The 25510-nt window shown below is 38.3% G+C and overlaps 1 protein-coding gene across 2 annotated transcripts in view; it reads left to right on the top strand.

Moving 5' to 3' along the window:
- The window catches only part of AGL (amylo-alpha-1,6-glucosidase and 4-alpha-glucanotransferase), a 59986-nt gene extending 35654 nt beyond the window's left edge, over positions 1–24332 (top strand). For both annotated transcript variants that reach the window (XM_083360481.1, XM_083360482.1), the window contains exons 24-33: positions 1356–1458; positions 2024–2249; positions 3405–3516; positions 3753–3888; positions 8029–8141; positions 11617–11828; positions 12180–12277; positions 14592–14679; positions 14770–14903; positions 18774–24332. In XM_083360481.1, coding sequence (XP_083216607.1) covers positions 1356–1458; positions 2024–2249; positions 3405–3516; positions 3753–3888; positions 8029–8141; positions 11617–11828; positions 12180–12277; positions 14592–14679; positions 14770–14903; positions 18774–18891 — 1340 coding nt within the window. In that variant the 3' untranslated portion in view covers positions 18892–24332. The remainder of the gene's footprint in view (positions 1–1355; positions 1459–2023; positions 2250–3404; positions 3517–3752; positions 3889–8028; positions 8142–11616; positions 11829–12179; positions 12278–14591; positions 14680–14769; positions 14904–18773) is intronic.
- The last annotated feature ends 1178 nt before the right edge of the window (positions 24333–25510 follow it).

The raw sequence follows: 25510 nt of genomic DNA, 5'->3' as shown, positions 1-25510 counted from the left end.
TTCTGGTAATCATTGCCTTGGATTTCTTCAAGGCATCTTCAAAATTGTTCTTCAGTTTTTACAGAAGTTCAGACTTACATATAACTTTCAGTGCTTCACCATAAGCTCTATGTAATTCGTTGTTTATTTTTATTACTTTTAAAATAATAACAGAAAAAAACAGAAAAAGAACAAAACATGAAGATAATTGTGTTAGAAATAAATACATTGTTAAAGAAAAGAGGGGGAAAGATAGAAAGTCTTTTTTTAAAAAAAATCCATACAAAGTCTACGTTGGTTAGGCAACACTCAGGTAGCAAATGCAATCAAGTCTTCATTGAATGAAAGGTGCTATAAATTTATGTTTTCAATGCTGCAGTATCAGTCTTTTGTCCACAGTAAAGTGTGGAGAATCCATTTATGTTGTCAAATTGACAAATTATATATACTAGGTATGTACTTCAAAAGAATATTATCCTCTGAAAAATTTAGCTTTTGTTGCACAAATATATTTAATTCACTAGTAAGTGTAGGACATTGTAAAAAAATATGTGTTTTAAAGAAGAATCATCCTCATTATTTCTCCAACAAACTGATATATAATATTAAAATTCCAGTAATTGTTCTGCACACCAAGTGCATAGTTTACAGTACAAGTGGTCATTTGAAGTCAGGTGGTTATATATTTGTGGATTATTATTAGTCACCTAGTAATTATATATTCTGTTTTCTTCATTGGGTTGGACTAGTCTACAAATACAGAGAGTTATAGTACATATGAGCTGTGCTAAAAGAAAATATAAGTAAATATGTAGGTATTGGAATCAACTTCATGTCAAATCTCATGTCAGATTTAGTGCTCTAGTGGCAAGCAAAAAACCAAAAGAAATTGTGATTTAAATAGAGCTTGACAGAACAGTGTGACAGAGCTGATTTTAATGTTATAGTCAGATACAAGTACAAAAAGTAAAAAAATATATTTTCTTACAGTATTAAGAAAATAATGTGTTCATATATTACGATATAAAGGCCTAGTATTTCCTCTGTATATTTTAGGACCTTTCTCCCAAGAGTTCGTATTCCTTTTTGAACTCGTATTGGTTCCAGGTGACCGTTATCAAACAGAGAAACAAAAGGTTCATCTATCTTATCCTGTAGATAGGTTTTGCTAGCTAATGAGTACAAGGAAGGTCCCAGTCTTCATTTTGTTGATAAATTAGGATGACTTTGTGCAGATGGACGTCATCCAAATTGAGTTACTGAGAGGGAATGGAGCAGAGTGTGGCTCAGCCATAAATATAAAGTAAGCTGTTTTTGAAAGGTAAAGAGCTATTAAGTTCTAACGCTTTACATCTGCTTTGTCTCTCACTCTTCAGGTTTACCTCATTTCTCATCTGGCATTTTCCGTTGCTGGGGAAGAGATACCTTTATTGCACTGAGAGGGCTGATGTTAGTTACTGGACGCTACTTGGAAGCAAGGTAAAGGTGTTACAAATGTCAATAGTACCTGATTTTCTCTCTCTCTCTCTCTCTCTCTCTCTCTCTCTCTCTCTCTCTCTCTCTCTCTCTCTCTCTCTCTCTCTCTCTCTCTCCTTACCTACCTACCCATCCACACACTAAAGTAAATATTTATACCAACAGAAAAATAACAATAGAAATTTGCATTGGGGTAAATAAGGTTCTAGTCATTTAAAGCAATGCTTATATGCTTACATTTTAGTTAATGTTTTCCAAATAGAGAGGATAGAATTATTTGTTTGTGTAACCCACCTTACTCCTGGCCTGAGTGCCTTTCAGCCAATCCTCTGGAAATTAAACAGGATGATTTAATCTATGCAAGATTAAATACAGGCAGTCCTCTATTTACTACTACAATTGGAATCAGAAACCTCTTTACTAAGTGATGCAGTTGTTAAGTGAGCATCTTATGACCAGGCGGGATTTTAAAGCCATTTTTACTTCACATATTTTTAGTGAAATTTAATAGACAACTTGAAAGCCTACCATTTTATATTCACTCCCTTCTCCATCTCTCTGGTTTCAGGAACATAATATTAGCATTTGCTGGCACCTTAAGGCATGGTCTAATTCCTAATCTGCTTGGCCAAGGTACTCATGCCAGGTACAATTGTCGTGATGCTGTATGGTGGTGGCTTCAGTGTATACAAGATTATTGTAAAACCGTTCCAAATGGCATAGACATTCTCAACTGTCCAATATCTAGAATGTATCCTACTGATGATTCTCTACCTCAGCCAGCAGGCAAAATGGTAATTATAGCTTCTCTCTTTTAGCTCAGTTCAATTTCTTACATGTTTTTATCGATGTGTTAATTTGGGAGAGGAATCTTCCAGGTTTGGGAGTTGACTTTAGCTCATGTGGGACTATTGCTGAAGTAGATTGATCCTGTTGTGGTGCCTATAACTGCCTGATGCTGTTGTGAGTACAAAAAACAGCTTGGATCATTATGCTTGGTGGCTTCTGATAAGGTAAAAAGGTTTTGTCCTTACAAGTGGTTAGGAAGGAAATTCTCCAAGAAACTCTTGTTCAGCAGTTTAAATAAAATGTAAATCCTTGCCCAAAGAACTTCAATATTATAGTATTACTGTCATTGACATAGTCTTATTGTTGCAATCATGCTCATCAAGGGACAAATGTTAAAAGGAAGTGTATTTTTTCTAAAGAAACCAGTTGTATATATTATTGCACTGTAGTGTTGAAGCATTTTTGACCTGCATCGGAAGGAGAAATGCTGACTGGATCTCTCTTCAGCACCTTAAATTTACACTTGATATCACATAGTAAATTTACACTTAAATTTACACTTAATATCATATAGTACAGAGGACCACTCTGAAATTTTGAGAGACAATTTGGTGTAGTGGTTAAGGCATTGGGCTAGAAACCAGGAGACCATGAGTTCTAGTCCTCCCTTAGGGCAAAGCCAGCTGGGTGACCATGAGCCAGTCACTTTCTCTCAGCCCTCAGAAGGAAGCAATGGTAACCTTGTCAAGAAAATTACAAGAATTTGTTCAAGAGTTTCCAAGATTCAGACATGTTTGAATGGGGGGGGGAATGAATTGCAGAGTTTAATGTGTTGGAGTGAGTAAAGTGAGAATATTCAGTTTCAAATTTATTTTCAGGCAAATCCATGCACTAGGAGACTTGGGGCCCATCAGTCTTTTTTAGCCCAACCTAACTCATATAATAGTTTTCCACAGATAAAATGAGTTTTATGTAATCATTTTGAAGTTCTGGAGGAAACGTGGGACATAAATCCAGTACACACTCTCTTGAGCGTGAGTCCATTAGACTTGCCTCTGAATAGGAGATTCCTTTACAAACTCTATGTTCTTTGTTATGTGGGTTTTTAATTTAGGGTTTTTTTTCCTTTCTTCCTCTATATTTAAACTACTGATATCCAGGATCAGCCATTATATGAAGTGATACAGGAAGCAATGCAAAAGCATGCCCAAGGCATAGATTTCCGAGAGAGGAATGCTGGCCCACAAATAGATCGAAACATGAGAGATGAAGGTATACATTTTGTAACTATTTTTTCATGTTTATTTCTTAGCTTCCTAAAATATCTTGAAATAAAGTGAGATTTTCTTTAAATCCCTTAAAGATACACTTTTCCATGACTTAAAATACAGCATTCATATGACTTGTGTTGTCAGTCAATTTAATTTGGGCTGCCATAAAAGCTCAAAAATGGGGCAACATTTTCATGTGGCCTTTCTGGAAAACAAGCTAATATTTGTACTTTGTAGGCTTTAACGTAACTGCAGGCGTGGACATGGAAACGGGCTTTGTCTTTGGAGGGAACCGTTTTAATTGTGGTACCTGGATGGATAAAATGGGAGAGAGCGATAGAGCTCGCAACAAAGGAATTCCAGCCACTCCAAGGTACTACACAAATGCTTGTAGCATTATTAGCACATTAAAAGCCTGAATGTAATTGTTTGACTAATTAGAAATCAATGTAAAGATATTGCTGTCAACTATGAATGAGTGAATGAATGTTTTTATTGCAGTCACTGATCAGAATTGCAATCAAAAATGGATTAAAAAAATAAAGTAAAAACAAAACAATGTAAAATACAATTGGTGTGGGTTTGTTAGTAGATAATAAAAGTCTGCCTAATTTTATAGGCAGTATTTGTTTGTTAAATTTATTTGCCAACCATCTCATCTGGACAGCTTACCACAGTAAAAATGGGGAAAATGATTAAAAAAAATGTAAACATAACAATAGTAAAGCAATCAAACAATAAAAATAAACAATGGACGTACAACAGTATGGATTAAAAGATGGGCAGGGAAGAGCAGGAAGCTCAGTTTTATATTAGAAGTATTACAAATTTTAGCTATTCTCAAGGAGACTGACTCTTGCCGATCTTTAATATACAGCTGTATATTAAAAAAAGGTCAGAATTTACCAGGTAAGGAGTTATGTTAAGTCCTTGAATCCTTATAGAGCAGAGGTTCCCAACCTTTTGGGCACCAGGACTGGTTATGTGGAGAGAGGTTTTTCCATGGACTGGAGGGTTTTGTGTGCTGCCTGCTGTTCTGTTCTAGCCTACTACCGGCCCTGCAGAAAAGGCAGGGACAACCCCTTTACAAAAGGCAAAAGGCTGGAAGTAAGCCCGCCAAATTTATTTACACAAAACAGATCCAAAACAGAGCAAACTGAGCAAAACAAAATACGAACCACTAAAACAGGAGCTATTCAAACGGTTGCCTTCAGCAAACCAGCCCTCCCACACATTCCCCTTTTAAACAGTTCAAGGCGTGACTTCTCTCTGCCTCCTTCCGAGGTGCCCTATTGCCTTCCTCTGTTTACTCCTGATTGACTGCCTCCTGTGTCGGGCGTCCTTGAACAGGGCCAGCTGTGGGTCATCTTCATCCACGCTGTCAGGCTCACACAGCTGGGTTTGCGTAATAACCAGATGGGAGGGGCCTGGCTGAGAGTTCTGCGAAGCCTCAGAACTGTCCTCTGCAGGCTCTCCAAACCCCTCCTCCTCCTCCTCTGAATCATCCGACCCAACTGCCGAACCCACAGGCTGACCCTGAATCACAACACCTGCATCCTGTGGGTGGGGCTTTCCTTGTTTGTGCAAACCGGTTGGCATGCTGTGGCTTGGTACAGGTCCATGGACCGGGGATTGGGGACCCCTGTTATAGAGGGTACAAATAGCAAGACATGAGCTGCAGTTTCAACAGATCTATGTCCATGGTGGCAACTTCTCAGCTCATAAGGAACTCTTTTTGTATCATCCCTCAAAAATGTTTGTGTGGAGATCACTGAAGTGTGCTAAAGGTAAAGCTCTTCAGAATTTGAAAATAGTTATGTGGTGTAAGTATCTCACTGGTTTATAGAAAGGGGATTAACTTCTGTGAAAAAATATTCTTAAATAGAGCAGACTGCTCCTGGTTGGGCTTTCACATTTTTGATAATATTGTTTAAATATGCTGAGTGCATCCTCATAACCCATCACTAGGAACGCCTCCCTGGAAAAGCTGAGAAGTTGAAGTTTTTGTGAGATTGTCTTGAACCATACTGATTTGTAATAGTCCTCAATAAGAAAGGAACTCAAACATATAGGAAAGAACAGTGACTTCAGGCACCATGAATGATACAGGTCCATAGATCTATTTTGACTTTAAATAGCCCTGCCTCCTTCCTTAATATTACATTTGGAATGCAAGGGGCTACCTGGAAAGTAGCCCTTAGGAATTTAGGCTGGATCTTTTCAAGAGGAGTAAAGAAAATGTAAGGTCCTAACTCAGGGGTCAGCAACCTGAAACAGTGAAAGAGCCACTCGGAACCAGTTCCCTCACAAAAGGAAAAACTGGGAGCCGCAAAAACTGTGTGTACATGCACGTACATGCGCGCATGTGCAGAACAGGGTTTGACTGAAGAGTGGAGCCAAGGCGAGATATGCACCTACCCTGCATATTTGAATTGATTGGTTGAACTTTTTTAGTCCCACTTTTTTTTGGGGGGGGGACTGCACATGGCAGAGGACTGGGAGCCTCAGGGGGAGCTGCGGGTTGCAGACCTGTGTCCTAACTGAACACCAAAACGTAGTTGTGCACAGGTCTTAGCTGAATAATAGCTTCAGTGCTGCTGGGGACACACTGTGCTGCTTCTCTGGTAAAGTGAAAAGAATTGGCCAGGTTTTTGAGTATTTTCTAGGACATAATTTTGGTGTGCACTGTGTTTGATGGAGCTATGGAAAACCATGTCCAAATATTCAAAAGATTGCCCTTGTTCAACACTCTTGCCGTTTCTACTCTAGGCGTGCTGTTTAGGTCTCTGCCACAATCAGGATCTCAATTTTACTACAGTTGATATCAAATGCTTCCTTAGAGTAGTGTTTGGCCAGAGCGTTCAGAGTTTGCTTAAGTTCAATTATTAAGTCCAATTGCCTTGAACTAGTTTCTTTTTAAATAAAAAAAAATCTATTTTCAGTGGAAAATGCTATTTCAGTGGAAAAACAAACTGGTTAAATTAAATACATGGAACCCCTGTCCATTGCCAGTTTTCTCTCAAGCATATTCATATTCAGTTCAGATAGATTTATGTATAAAATATATGTAAAGACTTATAAACACGCAGGCATTTCTAGGCAGGAGTTTTGCTTGAAATCCTCTGGATTAAAAATATGGAAGTATTTTATGAAAAATGATATTTAAACCATTCTGTTTGCATTAAACATCTAGCAGCAGAAGGATCGTTAAATTTTACCTGTCTTTTGCTAAGCTAAATGGCAAGGTTGGCTTCATATAAAATGAGCATCAATGAAATTACCCATTTGGGCATTTCGACATACAAACACTTAGATTTACACATGAATTAAATATGCAATCCAGATCTGATTCAAAGGAAGGATTACTAGACTTGCTAAGGCCTAATTTCCACATGATCTAACGCTAAACCATGGGCTAGGACAGGAGTGCAAATTCAGCTTTTGTACTAAATGGGAGCTAGTCAAGGATTGGGTGCAGCCTATTTTTATTTCTTCAGTTCCTGCCTTTTTAACCCTGTTTTTAGTATTTCTCTTTTTTTTTCAATTTCTCCCCCATTTCTGCCTGATCCTTCCCACCTTGTCTGCATTCTGTATCTGTTCTCCTTAAGTCTTCCTGTATTGTCTGCATCTTCTCCATTTTGTTCCCCAATCCAAAGCAACGGGGGAGGGGGGAGCAGCTGTGGCATAGATAGCTCCTTCTTCTATCATGTAAATAGCTATTTTTTTGTTTCCTCTTTTCTGGATCAGGAAGAAAACATTCTTCCAGTTATTCAAAAAGAAAACCACAATATCAAAGTGCAAGCTCACTTCCTTTTCTTGCAGTCAGAGACTAAAATAAGGCCACCATTGCCCACCTGCTGACTGTAGCACCATTTACTTGCGAACAAATAGACAACAGCTAGTTCCTGTTGACTTGTTTTGCTATAGAGATAAAGGAGTTGAGAGAACGAGAGATGAGAGAAACAAACTATGCTATGGATAGGTGAAAATAAAAATTAACAAAGGTTAATTTATTGCATTTGTGCATGTAGATATGTAAATGAATAAATCCTGCCAACTTTGAGTTCTGTCCCTGTCCAATTTTGAAGTGTAACTCTCAACACATATTGTTCAACGGGACTTGGAGCCCTTGAGATGGTAACAGAAGCAATGCTTGTGACTTTACATTTGCATGAATCCACAACTGTTTTTTAAATTAGTCCTGTATATCCAAAGGAGTTTATGAAAATCTTGAGATCCAAATTTAACTCCTGGCATCACTAGCCAGTTACTGCCTGTTTTGACTGACATTACCTCTCTGGATTGTCTGGTATATTTCTCATCAATATCAAAATAGTTTTTAAAAATCATTCTCTTATTACACTAATGTTGCCCTCTTCCAAAATATACAAGGGAGTTACAAGGGATATAATCAGAGTTCTGTGCTATTGGCATGACCAATAAATATAATAGCCGAAATCTTTATTTGGGAACGGAAGGGAAACTTACTTTTCTGCTGTGGCTGTCCTTTTAGAGATGGTTCTGCTGTGGAAATTGTTGGTCTATGCAAATCAACCGTTCGCTGGCTACAGGAATTGTCAGAGAAGAAGTTATTTCCATATCCTGGAGTTACTGTGAGAAGACATGGTAAGTAAATATAGCTCCAGTGTAAAATGGAGGTAGAAAAGTGATATTACTAATAATAGTAATAAAGTGCCCAAAATGTTCCACACTACATGTTTTTTTTATTGAAAAGTTTTATCATACATTTTATCTTTAACAGTCCCCCCTACCCCTCCCCTACCCCTCCCTCCCTACCCCTCCCCCCTCCCCCCCCCGACTTCCCAGAGCTAAGTACAAGGTATAAAAAACAAAAAGAACAATCATAAACATCCGTATGCTAACAACCATAAACTCTAGAATCTATCACTCTCTAGCTCATATAGGATAACTACAAACACTATTAATATAAAATATATAAAAAAAAGAGAAAAAAAGGAAAAAAGAAAGGAAGACTCATTCAAATGCTACATGAAACTTTTTAGTCCCATATTTGTTCTGGATATACTCAATCCATTTTCTCCACTCCATAATATAGCGTTCTTGCGAATGATCTTTCAAATAGGCCGATATCTTTGCCATCTCTGCCAGGTCAGAAACCTTTAAAGTCCATTCTTCTATAGTCGGCAGTTCCTCCTTCTTCCAATATCTTACAATCTAACTTATGTCTATACTTCTTCCAAACTCTCAACAATGCCTATCTTAAAATATGCACTTTAAACACATCTTGTAAATCCTTCGATGTCAATGCAGCAGGAGGAAGCAACACTTGCAATGATGTCTGTTGCACCGGAGAAGTTCCAGCACTCCGAAGAGTTTTTGGGGGAGGTTTAGCCGCCATCTTTTTACTTTCACTTGTTACGCACTTTCACTTTAAGTTTATAAAGTCCATTACACTACATGTTTTTTTGAATAACACTCAGAAAGCAACAGGGAGGATAGGGCATCCAACAGGAGTCAGCTGGATTTCAGTTCTCCCTAAATCAAGAAATGGTTGGGATGGAAGAGCAAGGGACAATTCAACTAGTTAAGTGGGATTGTTTTGAAGATTAAATGGGAGCAAGCTATATAATCGGCTGTCTGTTCCACTGTAGAACAAAGAAAAAAATACATCTGATGTTATTGAATACATGTGGGTTTGAATTTCTCTTTAAAATGTTGCAGTGTTTACCTTTGTCCATGGTTCTAGAACTTTTTTTTTTCTATTCTAGTACCCACCACTTGTACTAGGATTACAATTTAATACATTTGGGAAGGGGAGCATCAGATTAAGCAAGACATCCTAAAATCATGTTTTCATTCTTTACATTCCAGCTTTTTTTTTCTAGAATAGGGAACTTTATTTTTTCCATATTACCATGTGGATGGGTTTTCTGGAGATCTGTTGCGGTACAGCTGTATATAGCTCTTTGCATGCTCTTATTTTAATTTGGATTCTGAGACGCCCACAAGCTGCTTACTGCAGCAGAAATTTCGAGGATTTTTCTTCCCCATTTCCCCTAAGCCTTCATTTGTGCTGATTTACAGAGAGGATAAGAAATAATCTCACTCACACAGCTATTTCTTACTGCCTCCATAAACAGTGGAGAAATGCTCTTTTCCTCACTTCTTACTAGCCTGTTACTTCCCCCCCCCCCAAAAAAAAATTAGGCAAAGAGCACAAATACAGCATAGATTGTTAGCCAATGACTGTTGCTAAAGTCAGAACAGAATGCTTTGTTGACGTTCGGCTCACCCAAATGCAGCAATAATAACAGCTAAGCAAAAAAGAAAGAAAGAAGATACAGCCAGATAGCCAAATAATTAAATTCTGATAAGGAGAAATTTCCTGACAGTTAGAACAATTAATCAGTGGAACAACTTGCCTCCAGAAGTTGTGGATGCTGCAGCACTAGAGGCTTTTAAGAAGAGATTGGACAATCATTTGTCTGAAATGATAAAGGGGAAACCTGCCTGAGAAGGGGATTGGACTAGAAGACCTCCAAGGTCCCTTCCAACTCTGTCATTCTCTTCTGTTCTGTTCTGATTTAGGGAAATAAAGCAGGGAAAAGTGTCTTATTTGCTTGAAATGAGCCAACCCTGTCTCCCCCATCACTGCAAGGATTAGGTGTGTCCCTTCCATATGAGGGAGCAGGATGAGTTGTACCCAGTGTGTTCTGTAAGACCACTGAACTTCTAAGAAAAGCACCCTTCAAATGAAGAAGGCAAAACAGCATTCAGTCCATGGGAGGGGGGTGGGAAGACTGTGGTTAACCATGGTGGACTGGGTAGTTGAAGAGCTGTTCTCCTTATGGGAAGGAAAGCAGGAAATACAGCAGAAGAATCATGTTTGAAGAACTCTTTCTTTCCCATGGGGGATGTAGCTCTTTATAGCTATAGCGCTTGCCACACAGTTAAATTCCTTCTGTGGATTAGGCTCTGCAACTCTTTGCCCACAGGGGTGAATTTTTAACATGCATACAACAGTCTTACGCGGTGCCTTTTTTGTAAAAGAAAAAGGTGTTGGAACTCACACATGTCATACAACCTGCCTTGCCTACCCTACAAGGGTCCATCCAAAAAAGGTGCCGGAACTCCGTTCTGAGCGTTCTATAACAAAAAAAAGCCCTGGTCTTACGTAACAACATCATAAGGTATGCCCATTCAACGTCACCTATCAAGCACTGAGTGAACATTCCACTTTGGTGGGGAGGCAAATAAAAAGGCACACACAAACGTCCTTCTCTTGCTATTCCTCCTAATACCGGCAGCCTGGGTTCCGGTGGGGTTGGCAAGAAAAATGGAAGAGTTGACTTTTTTATACAGTGAAAGACTCTCCAGCTGCCAAAAAACAAATGATCCTGAAAAATATGTGGCCAGTAACTCAGGAAGAGGGAAGAGATGTACCTGCCATAGTGTCAATAGGAGCAAGGCAAGCCTTCCCTCCTAAACCTGTAGGATGCTTGCAAAGAAAGAGAAAATGGATATGACCATATATGGAAGGTCTATGGAGATTCTCAATCGTCAACCAGGTCATGGTTGTCCTAAAGATGCTTTTCAAGAGGCAATTTCTTGGTTATCTTCCTCAACACGTTTTGCTTCTCATCTAAGAAACTTCTTCAGTTCTTCAGGATGTGAAGCAAAACATCTTCAAGGGGGAAAAAACAAGACAGTCTAGTTGCCTTTTGAAAAGCACCTTTGGGACACATGTGGGAAGGGGTATTGTTATTAAAAAATATGATTTCTTCATCCATCTAATTCCATCCACCCTAATATATCTGCAACCCAAAATTCTGTTTTCCATCCGCTGTTTCTTTGCCGCCTCCATACAGATGAACATAATAACCATTGTTATTATTAATGGGTCCTCCAGATGAAATGGGCTTCAGTTCTGTCCTGGAAGTAGTGTCCCCATTCAGAATGATAGTTAGCAATACTGAATCTGGAGAATTTTAGATAATATATTTGTACGGTAGTAGCATCATGTTTCTAATTACAGAATAGCTATGTCTTACCTGGATGTGTCCTTAATGATGCTTTTTATTGTATTAGTCAATTACACAAAACTGATACTATTTTCCAGGGAGAGATGAGACCTTTACATATAATCAGTGGAACAGAAAAATCCAAGCCCATTTCGAAAAGCTGTTTTTTGTCTCTGAAAACCCAAATGATCCCAATGAGACACATCCAACTCTGGTTCATAAGAGGGGCATATACAAAGACAGCTACGGAGCATCAAGTCCTTGGTGTGATTATCAACTGAGGCCAAATTTCCCTATAGCAATGGTTGTGGTGCGTATGAAGTTTTTAAAATGACATGTGGTGTTTTTGCATATGTTTTTAACACTTGTTAGCAATTTTGAATACTTTTCAGTAGAAAAATTGGTTAAACTATTGGAAGATATAAAGATGATAGTTTGCTGGGAGAAGCAATGGAATGGATGGGACTAGAGACAAAGCAGGGAACGCCTATGGATCATGCTCTTCGATAAATAAGTTTGTGAAATGTTATTTATAACCTGGGATATAACGTCATGACAATCTTGTGAGGACACTGCAAAATATATCTTTTATATTTAATTTTTCAGTATTTTTCCGTTGTTTATATGTGATGTATTTTTCTACTTTAAAAAAAAAATCAAGGCACCTGAATTGTTCTCTCCTGAGCATGCTTGGAAAGCACTTGAAATGTTAGAGAAAAAATTACTTGGTCCACTTGGCATGAAAACCTTAGACCCAGAGTAAGTATTTTATTATTTGTTAAATTACCAAAAAAGAGAGAATAAAACAATTATAGGATTAAAACATGAAAATATCAGACATTAAAAGCTAAAACATTAAAATTAATATTGAAATGGATAAAAATCCAGTGCATAGACCGGGTGGAAGTGAGATCTTGTACTAATTTACTAGCCACTTCCAAAACAGGATACCCACATCAGGACTCCAAGCCAGTTGGAAAAACAGATTTTCTGGCTTTTTTGGAAGACCAAAGAAATGATCGGCTGATCTTGCCTCATGTGGGATGATTGTCCAAAGAGCAGGAGCCATGGCAAAAAAAAACCTCTTTCAGACCCTGTCAGTCACAATTCCTTGGCTGACAGGATCCAGAGTAGCATATTCCACCAGAGTGAGTGGGAAGGGCCAAGTATGATGGAGACATGGTTGCATAAGAAGGTTTATCTAGTGTAAATGAATAAGTATCACTGTAAATAAGAGCTAGGTTTTTGTTGTTGTTAGCTGCGAAGTCGTGTCCAACCCATCGTGACCCTATCGACAATGTTCCTCCAGGCCTTCCTGTCCTCTACCATCTTCTGGAGTCCATTTAAGCTCACACCTACTGCTTCAGTGACTCCATTCAGCCACCTCATTCTCTGTCGTCCCCTTCTTCTCTTGCCCTCAATCTTTCCCAGCATTAGGCTCTTCTCCAGTGAGTCCTTCCTTCTCATTAGGTGGCCAAAGTATTTGAGTTTCAACTTCAGGATCTGGCCTTCTAAAGAGCAGTCAGGGTTGATCTCCTCTAGGACTGACCAGTTTGATCGCCTTGCAGTCCAAGGGACTCGCAGGAGTCTTCTCTAGCACCATAGCTCAAAGGCCTCAATTCTTTGGCACTCAGCCTTTCTTATGCTCCAACTTTCACTGCCATACATTGCAACTGGGAAGACCATAGCCTTGACTATACGCACTTTTGTTGACAGGGTGATGTCTCTGCTTTTTAGTGTGCTGTCTAGATTTGCCATGGCTTTCCTCCCCAGGAGCAAGTGTCTTTTAATTTCTTGGCTACAGTCTCCATCTGCAGTGATCTCAGAGCCCAGGAAAATAAAATCTGTCACTACCTCCATTTCTTCCCCATCTATTTGCCAGGAATTGAGAGGGCCGGATGCCATGATCTTAGTTTTGTTAATGTTTAGTTTCAACCCAAGTTTTGCACTCTCCTTCTTCACCCGCAACAAGAGGCTCTTTAGTTCTTCTTCACTTTCTGCCATTAGAGTGGTATCATCTGCATATCTTAGGTTGTTGATATTTCTTCCGGCAATCTTAATTCCAATTTTTGATTCATCTAGCCCTGCCTTTCTCATGATGTGCTCTGCATATAACTTAAATAGGCAGGGCGACAGTATACAGCCTTGCCGGACTCCTTTCCCAATTTTGAACCAATCAGTGGTTCCGTGTCCAGTTCTCACTGTTGCTTCTTGGCCCACATATAGGTTTCTCAAGAGACAAATACGCCCATCTCTTTAAGAACTTGCCACTGTTTGTTATGATCCACACAATCAAAGGCTTTAGCATAGTCAGTGAAGCAGATGTTTTTCTGGAACTCTAGCTTTCTCCATGATCCAGCGTATGTTGGCAATTTGATCTCTAGTTCCTCTGCCTCATCAAAATCCTGCCTGTACTTCTAGTAGTAGCTAAGTTTTAGTCTGCCTCAAATGTACTTATTTTCCTGTCACATCACCATAATTTAAAGAAATTCTGTAGTGGGAATTACATTGAAGATAGATTTGACTTAGATAGATTTGACTTAACTAATAGTCAGAGGCCTAAGTCTTAAAAGCTTTTCTTTGATTGCAATGGGATTGATTTTGCAAAGATCATAGCTGACAACTATTTATTTTTTATATTAGTTTCCTCTGTATCCTGTTGTCTAGTCTGAGATATTGTACAAGGGAGTCAAGCAGCATTTTATCATTTTTTTTCTTGATCCTTATCAAGAGAGCACATTCTGAGATGTTAATTAATTGTAACTGAACATTTTAAACAATAATGTCATAGAAATGTCATTACTACATTAGTGCAACAACACTATTGTGTTAATGCAGCTTCACTGCAGATAAAGCAATGTTGACATCATTTACACTCTCTTGCAGTAAATAATGTGTGAATAAATAAATATACTTCACTGAGAATAAGATTCACTAATATATAAAACATCAGATCTAAAATCCTAGAAAAATGAATGGCAAACGCCATCTTAATGATATTTGTCCTAAGTAATTTCATAAAACCTAATGTCTCTTTCTCAGAAATATTGACTCTTTTATTTTTTTTCCCTAGTGATATGGTTTATTGTGGTGTTTACGATAATGCCTTAGACAATGATAATTATAATGTGTCTAAAGGATTCAATTACCATCAAGGACCTGTAAGCATTATACTTTATTAATTTTTATCAATTGATTTCAGATTTTCATTTTTCATATTAAAACATATTAAAATTCTGTTTTTTTTTAAGGAATGGCTTTGGCCAATTGGATATTTCCTTCGTGCCAAGCTATACTTCTCCAAGTTAATTGGTACAGAGATCTATGCAAAGACTGTGTTTTTGATTAAGAATGTTCTTTCTCGCCATTATGTTCATCTTGAGAGGTAACTTATTTATACAATATAAAATATTACTGTTGAACATCCATTTTGATATTAATATTTTGATAGCAAAATAGCTCTCACCACATGAATATATATATATATATATGTGTGTGTGTGTGTGTGTGTGTGTGTGTGTGTGTGTGTGTGTGTGTGTGTTTTCTGAGGTTTTCGCGGGTGTTTATATGTGGGTCTTCGGTCATTCGGGTTTTTCCCCGCGTAGAACTAAAGGTGTAGGTGCAACGTTTCGACGGAATCCCATCCGTCATCATCAGGCTGGAGGCTTCAGCTTCCTTCTTCTGGGAGAAGCATGTGGTAGTGGCTGTTTGTTCCTCTTTTTTAAACTGCCAGAGGGGGTGTGTTCTGTGGGTGGAGGTGTGCTCTGATTGGGTGGGGGATTAAGTGTGTTCTGATTGGGTGGGAGTGTGTTTTGAATGGTGGGTGTGTTCTGATTGGGTGGGGGTGTGTTTTGAGTGGATGGGCTGGTCTCAGCTGCCAGCCTCAGACCTGAGCTGGTGAGTTGTGCTGCTTTTGTTCGGCCACACAATACGCAAACCACACAATAAGCAAACTGACACCCACTATAAAAACATGGCACCACCTGCCCCACCACATACATCGGACAGACCAACAGAAGAATAAGTGCACGCATTGAAGAGCACAAAAACTCGCTCAGAAAAGGAGAACAAACTTCATCCCTGGTCCAACACTTTGAAGCCACGGGACATGAAATTGATTTAAAAAAAACCCCCAAAACTATCGCCAAAATTGAACATTTTAACAACAGAATAATCAGAGAAGCCATTGAGATAAAAAAACGCCCCCACAGCATAAACAAATGAGATGATACCTCTCGCCTACCAACCATTTGGAAACCCGCCTTGATTGACAGACGAGTCCCAACCACCAAGAAGGATAGACCCAAACTCATGATAACACCACATGACATCACCACCACACAACCATTCAAAAAGCAAATCCGAACCCACAATGATAACGAGGCACAACCACAAAACAGAAACCTAACTACAGCTGCAACATCAGCCACTTTAAACCCCTCCAAACCACACAATAAGCAAACTGACACCCACTATAAAAACATGGCACCACCACAAACACGAAGCCAAACAAAAGCAGCACAACTCACCAGCTCAGGTCTAAGGCTAGCAGCTGAGACCAGCCCATCCACTCAAAACACACCCCCACCCAATCAGAACACACCCACCATTCAAAACACACTCCCACCCAATCAGAACACACTTACTCCCCCACCCAATCAGAGCACACCTCCACCCACAGAACACACCCCCTCTGGTAGTTTAAAAAAGAGGAACAAACAGCCACATGCTTCTCCCAGAAGAAGAAAGCAGAAGCCACCAGCCTGATGATGACGGATGGGATTCCGTCGAAACGTCGCCCCTACACCTTTAGTTCTACGCGGGAAAAAACCCGAATAACCAAAGATACACACACACACACACACACACACACACACACACACACACACACACACATATATATATATATATATATATACACATATATATATACATATACATATACATATATATACACACATACACACACACACATATATACATATACATATACATATACATGATGCAAAATTAAAAAAGAGCCAAAGACAGACACTGCAGATTTTCAAGATATAGCTGAAACACATAATAAAATAATTAAAATGATAATAGCTTTTATAGGCTATTCATTTTCTATAAAAAGGAACGGATATTGTTCTTTTAGTGACAAATAATCAGAAGGCATTATCGGCCATTATTTATTAACTTTTGTAATGTGTTTTATCTCAACTCAAAATAAATTTATATTATAACCATTAGTAGCAATCTAAAATCAGAATCAAGAAAGTATATTATATCCATGCATGCCAGTGCTCAGGAATGGGGAATGAAAAAAATGGCACCAAACAAGCAGCAAAATCACACTTCCTACATGTTTTACATGCCTGTATGATTCATTAGGCACAGCCTATGCAGTGTTTTTCAACTTGAACAAGAAAAAATCTGAAAAGTAACATTACATCAAAATTTGTATATGTTAAAATTAAACGTATGTAGGATATTATTGCTATTTTATTTTGCGTACATGTACAGCTATTACAGATATCTTAGTTCAGTGCTGACTGAACTTGAATCATGTAGAAAGCAGAACTGAATTCAATTTTGGACTTTTAAGGTTTTTTGCACAGCAAATAAAACCAAGTCTGATACTTAGTTTGCTTTCAGATGCAATAGCCAGTCGGCTATCGAAGAATAGGTTGAATATCAATAAATCATACCTAATAGGAAGTTAGGGAATCAGGGAAAGTAAATTTGACTTCTTGCAGTCACACATGGAAATAAAGCAGATGCTGATCTTCAAAAGATTAGTTGTGCTCTTGAACAAAATAAAATTCCCTGCGACTTATTGAAGAATATAAGTTCAGGGAATACCTTTTCAGCCACAATCATCTGGATGGCTGCTGAAATAATAAATGTGCTTGAGGTTTACAAGGGCCTTAATACAGTTCTGATTTTCTATTTCAGATCCTAATAAGAGTTTGTTCTGCAGAGAGTTTCTCTGAATTGAAACTCATGAGGAAAATCAATGTTTTGATAGGTTAGGAAAAAGCAAGAACTTGAGCTATATTATCTTCCTTTTTCAGAGGATGATTTTTCTAGATGTAAAAATTATTCAGTAAGAAAGTTGCTGCCTTTTGACTGGAAACTAGATTAGTATGCATAGCTCTGCATTATTGGTTGGGTAGTGTCTGAGAACACTATTTTTTATCCTTTATTTATTTATTTATTTATTTATCTTCCACCTTTATTGTTTTTATAAACAACTCAAGGTGGCAAGCATATCTAATATTCCTTCCTATTTTCCCCACAACAACCACCCTCTGAGGTAAGTTGAACAGGCTAGGAATTCAAATTCAATAACTTGTATGCATTAGTGGCTGGACTGAGGTCTGTATACTTGGGAACCCAGTGCACTGGCCGAGCAGATTTCTGTATTCTAGGCTGCATAGGAAAGGAAAATATATTGATAAGGACACAGACCTTTTTTCTTTTCATGCTTTACAGATGCTTTAACCCTGAACAGCCCCCTGAACTACAAATAAGAACCACTGGGTTGAGCTAATTTCATCTCTGGGTTCTTCATATCACTCTCATGTAGGCCTCGGCTTAACAACTGTTCAAAGACTTGCAACCAATCCTCATGCTTGCAACCATTGCAAAGTCAGGCGATCAGGATTTAGGCATTTGGCAATTGATGTGTGCTTATGACAGTAGCAGCATCCCAGAGTCATGGGTTCGCCACATGCAACCTTCTTAGTCAGCTTCTGACAAGCAAAGTCTATAAAGGAAGCCAGATTCACTTAATGATCATGTGATTCACTTAACAACTGCAGTGATTTGCTTAACAACGGGGCAGAAAAGTTTGTCAAATCAGTGGTGATTCACTTAACAACCGCCTTGCTTGGCAGTGGAAGTTGTGATCATAAATCAAGGACTACATCTGTTCTCCATTTCAAATCATAATCCTTATTCCATTTAGAGCCAAAATGCCGCAACTGAATATCCCTCAGAATTCCATAGGAATGTATGTGTGCTCTGTAAAAATTTGTCTGCATAGAGCCCTTCTATTTTTTCTGTAATATGGGATTTTTCCACTTTCTCTTATAAATACAAATTAATAAATATAAGCAGCTAACTAGAAATATGGTGGAAGAGGTAAATTTGTCTAACCCATATCTGCCCTGACATTATCTTGTATTCATTTAAGATATGTTATTTTAGTGTAATATATTTGCAGTTATTCAGATAGTAATATGTTGACTTGGTTTTTCTGCAGGTCTCCTTGGAAAGGGCTTCCAGAATTGACTAATGAAAATGGTCAATATTGTCCCTTCAGCTGTGAAACCCAGGCTTGGTCAATTGCTGTGGTCCTTGAGGTCCTCTGTGATTTATAACAGTAGTTATTCTGTCTTGGAAAAACTTGCTAGCTTTTGTCTGGAATGCAAATAACGTAGCTTGTCTTATTGTTAAAAATCCTACCGATGGAAGTTGTTTATGCCTGTTGTTCCTTGGCAATTGTAGGACTACATGAGTGTTCATCATTTGAGAATCACACCATAATTTTTAAAATCAGTGTGCATAGTTTAAAATTAATATGCTCAATATGTAAATCAAGTATAAAAGCATAGCAAGTTAGACTTTGATATGTGACAAACGCCACGTATCTTCCCTGAAGTGGAGTTCTATTTCAGAAATTTCTTAGAATGACAGCCCCAGTTTAAGGTGCTTCCATAAAGGTAGCCCTAGGCTTACGACCACTTGCTTAGTTCCAGTGAACTTACTCGGGGGATACTTATAACCCAGATTCAAAATTCTGACAATGGGTCCTGCCACAGTCATGTGACTGCACTTTAGGTCCTTGGCAACTGGGCTGCATTTATGGCTGTTTGCTGTGTCTTTCAATCACATGGCCACGTTGCCCTATTGGTTCTTTAACAACCACGCATTCCCTTAAAACCCACTGCAAAAAAGGCTGTAAAAATCAGCCTTTTTTTTTTACATTACAACCATCATGAGCTATGACCACGGTGAGCAGTCTCCATTACAGTTGTAATTTGAGTACTACCCAAATTTTACATTTAAGAGCCTTAAAAACATAATACATCAGACCAGTGGTCACATATTCTGTTCCCCAGTAGCTAACATTATAGAAATAACATCCCCCTGCTATTGGGAAGGGAACCAGAGAAGCCCATTGTCTCCGTTGCTGAAAGTGCTGGTTAGAATGGCTAGTCACTATTAATAGCCTTACTCTTGGATGAATTGCCAAATCCCTTCCAAAAGAAACTTGCCCAAACTATACCTCCTGTTAGCAAATTCCATAGATTAATCCAATGCTGCATTAATAACTTTATCTACTGTAATGTCTCACCATTTAGCTGAGCCTAGTAGTATGCTAGTATTTTGAGAGAAGGAGGGAGGAATCTCTCCCACTGTATCCATAAAAATCTTAATATATCTCTAACCTTTGTCCCCTCCCTTCTTGTAAAACTTTAAAGACAACTTTCCCTCTATTTTTCTACAATAGGGCATAATTAATTTGGAGCTAGACTTTAGTTTTCTGTGGCTTATACGCTCCATATGGGAGTCCTTGCACTGCTCATTCAAAATCATTGAAAATCTCAAAGCATACCCAATGGAGAAGGGTACTTTAATTTAACATACAATGAATGCCTATAAAAACATTCTTGCTTTGAAGCATGTAATTGTTTGTCCATGCTGTATAATAAAATCCCAAGCTTCCTCAGGTTATAATGTAGGAGTAAAAGAGTCTCATAGACTAAGTTTGCATATTCCCAACTTTTAAAAGTTGTAATTGGAGATCTACTGTATTTGGAATCTAATTTAATGTATAAATATAAAATTGAAATGAATCAGCATTGAGGGGAAAATCAGTTGCCCGTGAGATGAAGATCTTTCCTCAGAAGTCGAAAGGAGCAACAACTTGAGTTTTTAAAAGTTGACTTTCAAGTAATGTTTAAGCTATTCACTACTTGCACAGGCACTCGCACCAAATTTGCTGCATTGCAGCTATCCACAACTGTGGAACTCCTTCAATGTAGAGGCCTGCTACAATTATGTGAAAGGAGAACCTAGTGAATTGGGATCATCTGCATAAAAGGTTTGCTATTCCAAAGATATTTCAAGAAGCTATTTACAGGCCTCCCAACTTGACGGTTGTTTGTGCATTAGCCCTTAGTGGAACTTATAGGAAGGCAATTGCTTTTGAGCAGAAGGTTGGAAGAGATTCCAGCCCTCAATTTAAATCAATTTGTTCTAAGTACTTTAAATTAAGGCTTAGTGAAATCATCTGGAACTCAATAGCCGGAGCTCATCTGTACCATAATTTCAGTGCAATTATTCAGCAAAGGCCAGATTAGGCAATGATGTTTCTTTCTACTGCAGGAGGAAATAGCAAGTTTTAGCTTAGTGCAGGGGTGTCAAACTGCCAACCCACAGGCCAGACGCATCATGAATAAACCGTGCCCACCCCATTGCCGGCAGTGGGGGGAAAGCTCCGATATGTCGCGAGTTTGACAAGTCTGGCTTAGTGGAATGACAATGGCAAAAATTACTGCTTTGATAATGCATAGATACAATACAATTTAATAATACTCAATTTCAGCACTGTTACTTTTATCAGTAAGGCTACCATATTTAGGCTTTAAAAATCCATCAGACCACTAGATGGCAGCAAAAAGATACAACAAAGTGACTCTCTGCTGCCATCTCACAGTCATCAATGTATTAGCTTTGCTATGGTTGCCCTTAAAATTCACATAGCTGGAGTTTTCACGTAAGGGCATGTGGTGGTAAAACAAGCTACTAAAACAGGTTAGAGATTCTACTATGCTGCTGTGTATATTGCCTTTCAAAACTTATATTTGTTTGCATTGGTCCTTTGAATAATTTATAACGGTTGACACTTGCACTACTTTATTTAATAAACATCACTGTCAGTGAATCTCATCCAATAACTACTTTTCCATTAATAAAATATTAATTCTATTATAACATTTCAATTTTTGACATTCCTATCCATTTTCAGATATAAAAATGAATGTCTAATTAAAATTCTATGTATTTGGTTAGGGCTTCAAAAAGTTACATTAGGAATATAGATACAAAAAATTATATTTATTTTAAAAATATAATAATAATAATAAGTTGGGACCTTGGAGGTCATCTAGTCCAACCCCCTGCTAAGGCAGGAAACCCTATACCATTTCAGACAAATGGCTGTCCAGTTTCTTCTTAAAAACTTCCAGTGTTGGAGCATTCACAGCTTCTGGAGGCAGGTTGTTCCACTGGTTAGTTGTTGTAACTGTCAGGAAGTTTCTCCTTAGTTCTAGGTTGCTTCTCTCCTTGACTAGTTTCCATCCGTTGCTTCTTGTCCTGCTTTCAGGTGCTTTGGAGAATAGCTTGACTCCCTCTTCTTTGTGGCAGCCCCTGAGATATTGGAACACTGCTATCATGTCACCCCTCACCCTTCTCTTCATTAAACTACACATACCCAATTCCAGCAACCGTTCCCTATATGTTTTAGCCTCCAGTCCCCAATCATCTTTGTTGCTCTTCTCTGTACTCTTTCTAGAGTCTCGACATCTTTTTTACATCATGGTGACCAAAACTGGATGCAGTATTCCAGGTGTGGCCTTAATATGTTTGAGGAAATATAAACAAGAATAAAAAACTTAATTGTCAGCAATTTTACCTGTCTAATATATTTCTTGGGATTAGGATACATATTATTAAAAACAAATTACTGTGATCCTGAACTTGGTAAGCTGGAGCCATACCGCATTTAGTTCAACTCTACTGATTTTAGAGTTGGCATATACAATATTTTTATGCTACATACATGGAAATCAGGTATGATTCTATTTGAGATACCTGATTTGGTAGAGAATAGCAGAGCCAACTGAGCAACTATCTTTAGGATAGTTCTACCTATCAGATTGCTTATCAATGCTCAGTATTTGCAGTTATTAGATTTGAGCCATATATGTGTGAAGAAAATCTAATTAGATTCAAAAGTAAAGATTTCTGAGTTGGTATATTTTAGTATGGAAACTGTAACATCAGACTGGTGGAGCCCAGTGGAAAATGAATGTGGGGAATTCTGGGACTTGACATCCACAGGCCTTAAAAGTTGCCGAAGTTGGACACCCCTGTTCTAGAACTCTCAAAATAATAATAAAAAATAGTCCCAATACTGAGTTTTCTTTCCTGATTTTGAAAACACTTGTTTCTTCCAGTGCCAAATTTACCTTGGATTGTCTGTCTAGAAGGATTAATTTGGACTTTCACTGAGAAAACTTCAAAAGCTAGAAAATATGTCAAGCACTAGAGAAATCAGGAAATCCAGGCAGTTCAAATGGGTACAAAGATTTATTACAAGCTTAAGCTCTCTACAAGAATCTGAACTACTAGTGGTAGATAAGAGTCAGTCAATCAATCAGAATAGAGCTGGAAGGGACTTTGGAGGTCTTCTAGCCCATCCCCCTGTTCAAACAGGAGACCCTATACCATTTCAGTTAGGTGAGTGCCCAGTTTTTTCTTAAAAACTTCCAGTGATGAAGCACCTACAACTTCTGAAGGCAAGCTGTTCCACTGGTTAATTGTCCTCACTGTTAGGAAGTTTCTCCTTAATTCCAGGTTGCTTCTCTCCTTGATTAGTTTCCATTCATTGTTTCTTGTCCTGCCCTTTGGTGCTTTGGAAAATAAGTTGACCCCCTCTTCTTTGGGGCAGCCCCTCAGATATTGGAACACTGCTATCATGTCACCCCTAGTCCTTCTTCTCTCATAGGAATTCAAGAAGGGATGGACTTAGATTTCTTGTGGATGCAAAGGGACTCATGACTGATGACACATTTGGCCCTTCCCTTGGGCTCAGCCTGCTCATCTCCTACACCAGGGTTGTCAAACTCGCTACGTCAATTGACGTGTTGCAATGTATCACAACTTTTTTGCCATTGACAGCAATGGGGTTGGCACGGTTTTGCTATGATGCATCCGGCCCATGGGCCTTCAGTTTGACACCCCTGTCCTACACAATATTCTTCATAGCTTGGCATTTTAGAGGTACTTGAGGACAGAAGAGTGACTTGTTACCAGTTCTTCCATTCTGATAAAATTGTGAATTTCACAGTCCTATCTGGATACAGTATACATGTCTCAAGTTATTTTGGTGCAATAATGTTAAAAATGTTTAAATCTATATCAACAGTGTGTCTGTATTCAAATGGTATATATAAAGGATTTAAATTTTAAAATTAGGAACTATTTCAAGAATAACAGCTGTGTTTGTAAAAAAAAATAATATTGTACTTGTAACATTTCGCGGTTCCTTCATTATAGCCTAAACCTAATTAGAAAGAAAAAGAAAGTTTCAGACGAAAATTTCCATTCTAGTACTTAAGTAATATATATGTAACTAAAATTTAGTTGGCAAAATAATTGGCAGACTTATGTTGTACACTACTGTGTTTCATGAAACTTTTGTGGGCAGATCAAACAAACCATTGCACATTTTTCCCCACTCTGCTCCTTGCTGCAGTTCCCAGCTATCAGCATTTTGTTCTCTTTCAACCAGGGAGCAAAGCCATCTGGCTATCACATCTGTACATCTTGTTTGCTGCTTCTCAGTTCAAACTAATTTGTAACATTCACTTCATTAGTGCTTATCAGCCCTGAAAACAATGCAGAAGGGAATAATGGAATGGTGCTTGTTTCATAGGAAGTTTAATTGTTGCACACATGAGTCCTGTGTGTCTGTCTGTTACATTGACTACTATGCAGCTATATGTGAGTGGCATTCAATAAAAATCTAACAATGGTGTATTGCTTGTCGTGCATTTATTTCTTCATAACTGCCATTTTCCATGCCATGAATCTAAGTAGTGAAAGGAACATAAAGATAAAGTAAAGGTAAAGGTTCCCCTGCACATGCGTGCTAGTCGTTTCCAACTCTAGGGGCCGGTGCTCATCTCCGTTTCAAAGCCAAAGAGCCAGCACTTGTCTGAGGACGTTTCCGTGGTCATGTGGCCGGCATGACCTTCCCACCGTAGTGGTCCTTATTTTTCTACTTGCATTTTTACATGCTTTTGAACTGCTAGGTTGGCAGAAGCTGGGACGAGTAACAGGCGCTCACTCTGTTACGCGGTACTCGGGATTCGACCCGCCAAACTGCCAACCATCTGATCAACAAGCTCAGCGTCCTAACCCACTGAGCCACTGCGTCCCTGAAAGGAACATAACTCAGCTTAATTCTGTTCATGCCATATGATAGGAAGGCTACTTTTGGCTTTTACCAATAAAAGTTCCTGATGATTTAAGGATCCTGAGGTTCAAGTGTTGGGAAACTCATTTATAAGACAAAGTCTAATTAGCTATTCTGTATACTTGACAATGCAGCAGTTAGTGTTGTTTATAAAAATCTTTTTTTTAATATACAGGCAAAATATCGCAACCTTTTTGTTTTGTAGTTGTCCAAGGGCAAGAAATTTTAGTTTGGGTGATCATTGTACGATTCTAGAAAATGCAGCAGTAAGTATCCTACGCTACTGTAACGAGGATAGTAAGACTTAATCTTTATTGAATGAGAAGAATTTAAATACCTTTGAATAGTTTTCAAATAGTTTTCAAACATCTGATCTTTTTTTTATTGAAAAGTTTTACAATACATTTTATCTTTAACAATCCCTCTCCCCTCCCTCTGCCCAACCCTTCCTAACCCTCCCCCCCTTCCCCCCTCCCCCCTCCCCGACTTCCCAGAGCTAAATACAAGGTATAAAAGCAAAAAATCATAAACAACCATATGTTAACAACAATAAACTATTAAGTCTATCGCACTCTAGCTCATATGAAATGACTACAAGCAATACTAATATCACATAAAAAAAGAAAAAAACTTATTCAAATGCTAAGTGAAAATTTTTAGTCCCATATTTGTTCTGGATATAATCAATCCACTTTTTCCACTCCATAATATAACGTTGTTGCGAATGATCT

Source organism: Vipera ursinii (genome assembly GCF_947247035.1).
Source record: "Vipera ursinii genome assembly, chromosome: 3".
Taxonomy (NCBI): Eukaryota; Metazoa; Chordata; class Lepidosauria; order Squamata; family Viperidae; genus Vipera; species Vipera ursinii.
The sequence above is the reverse complement of the archived record's forward strand: the minus strand, read 5'-3'. Positions and strand labels throughout refer to the sequence as shown.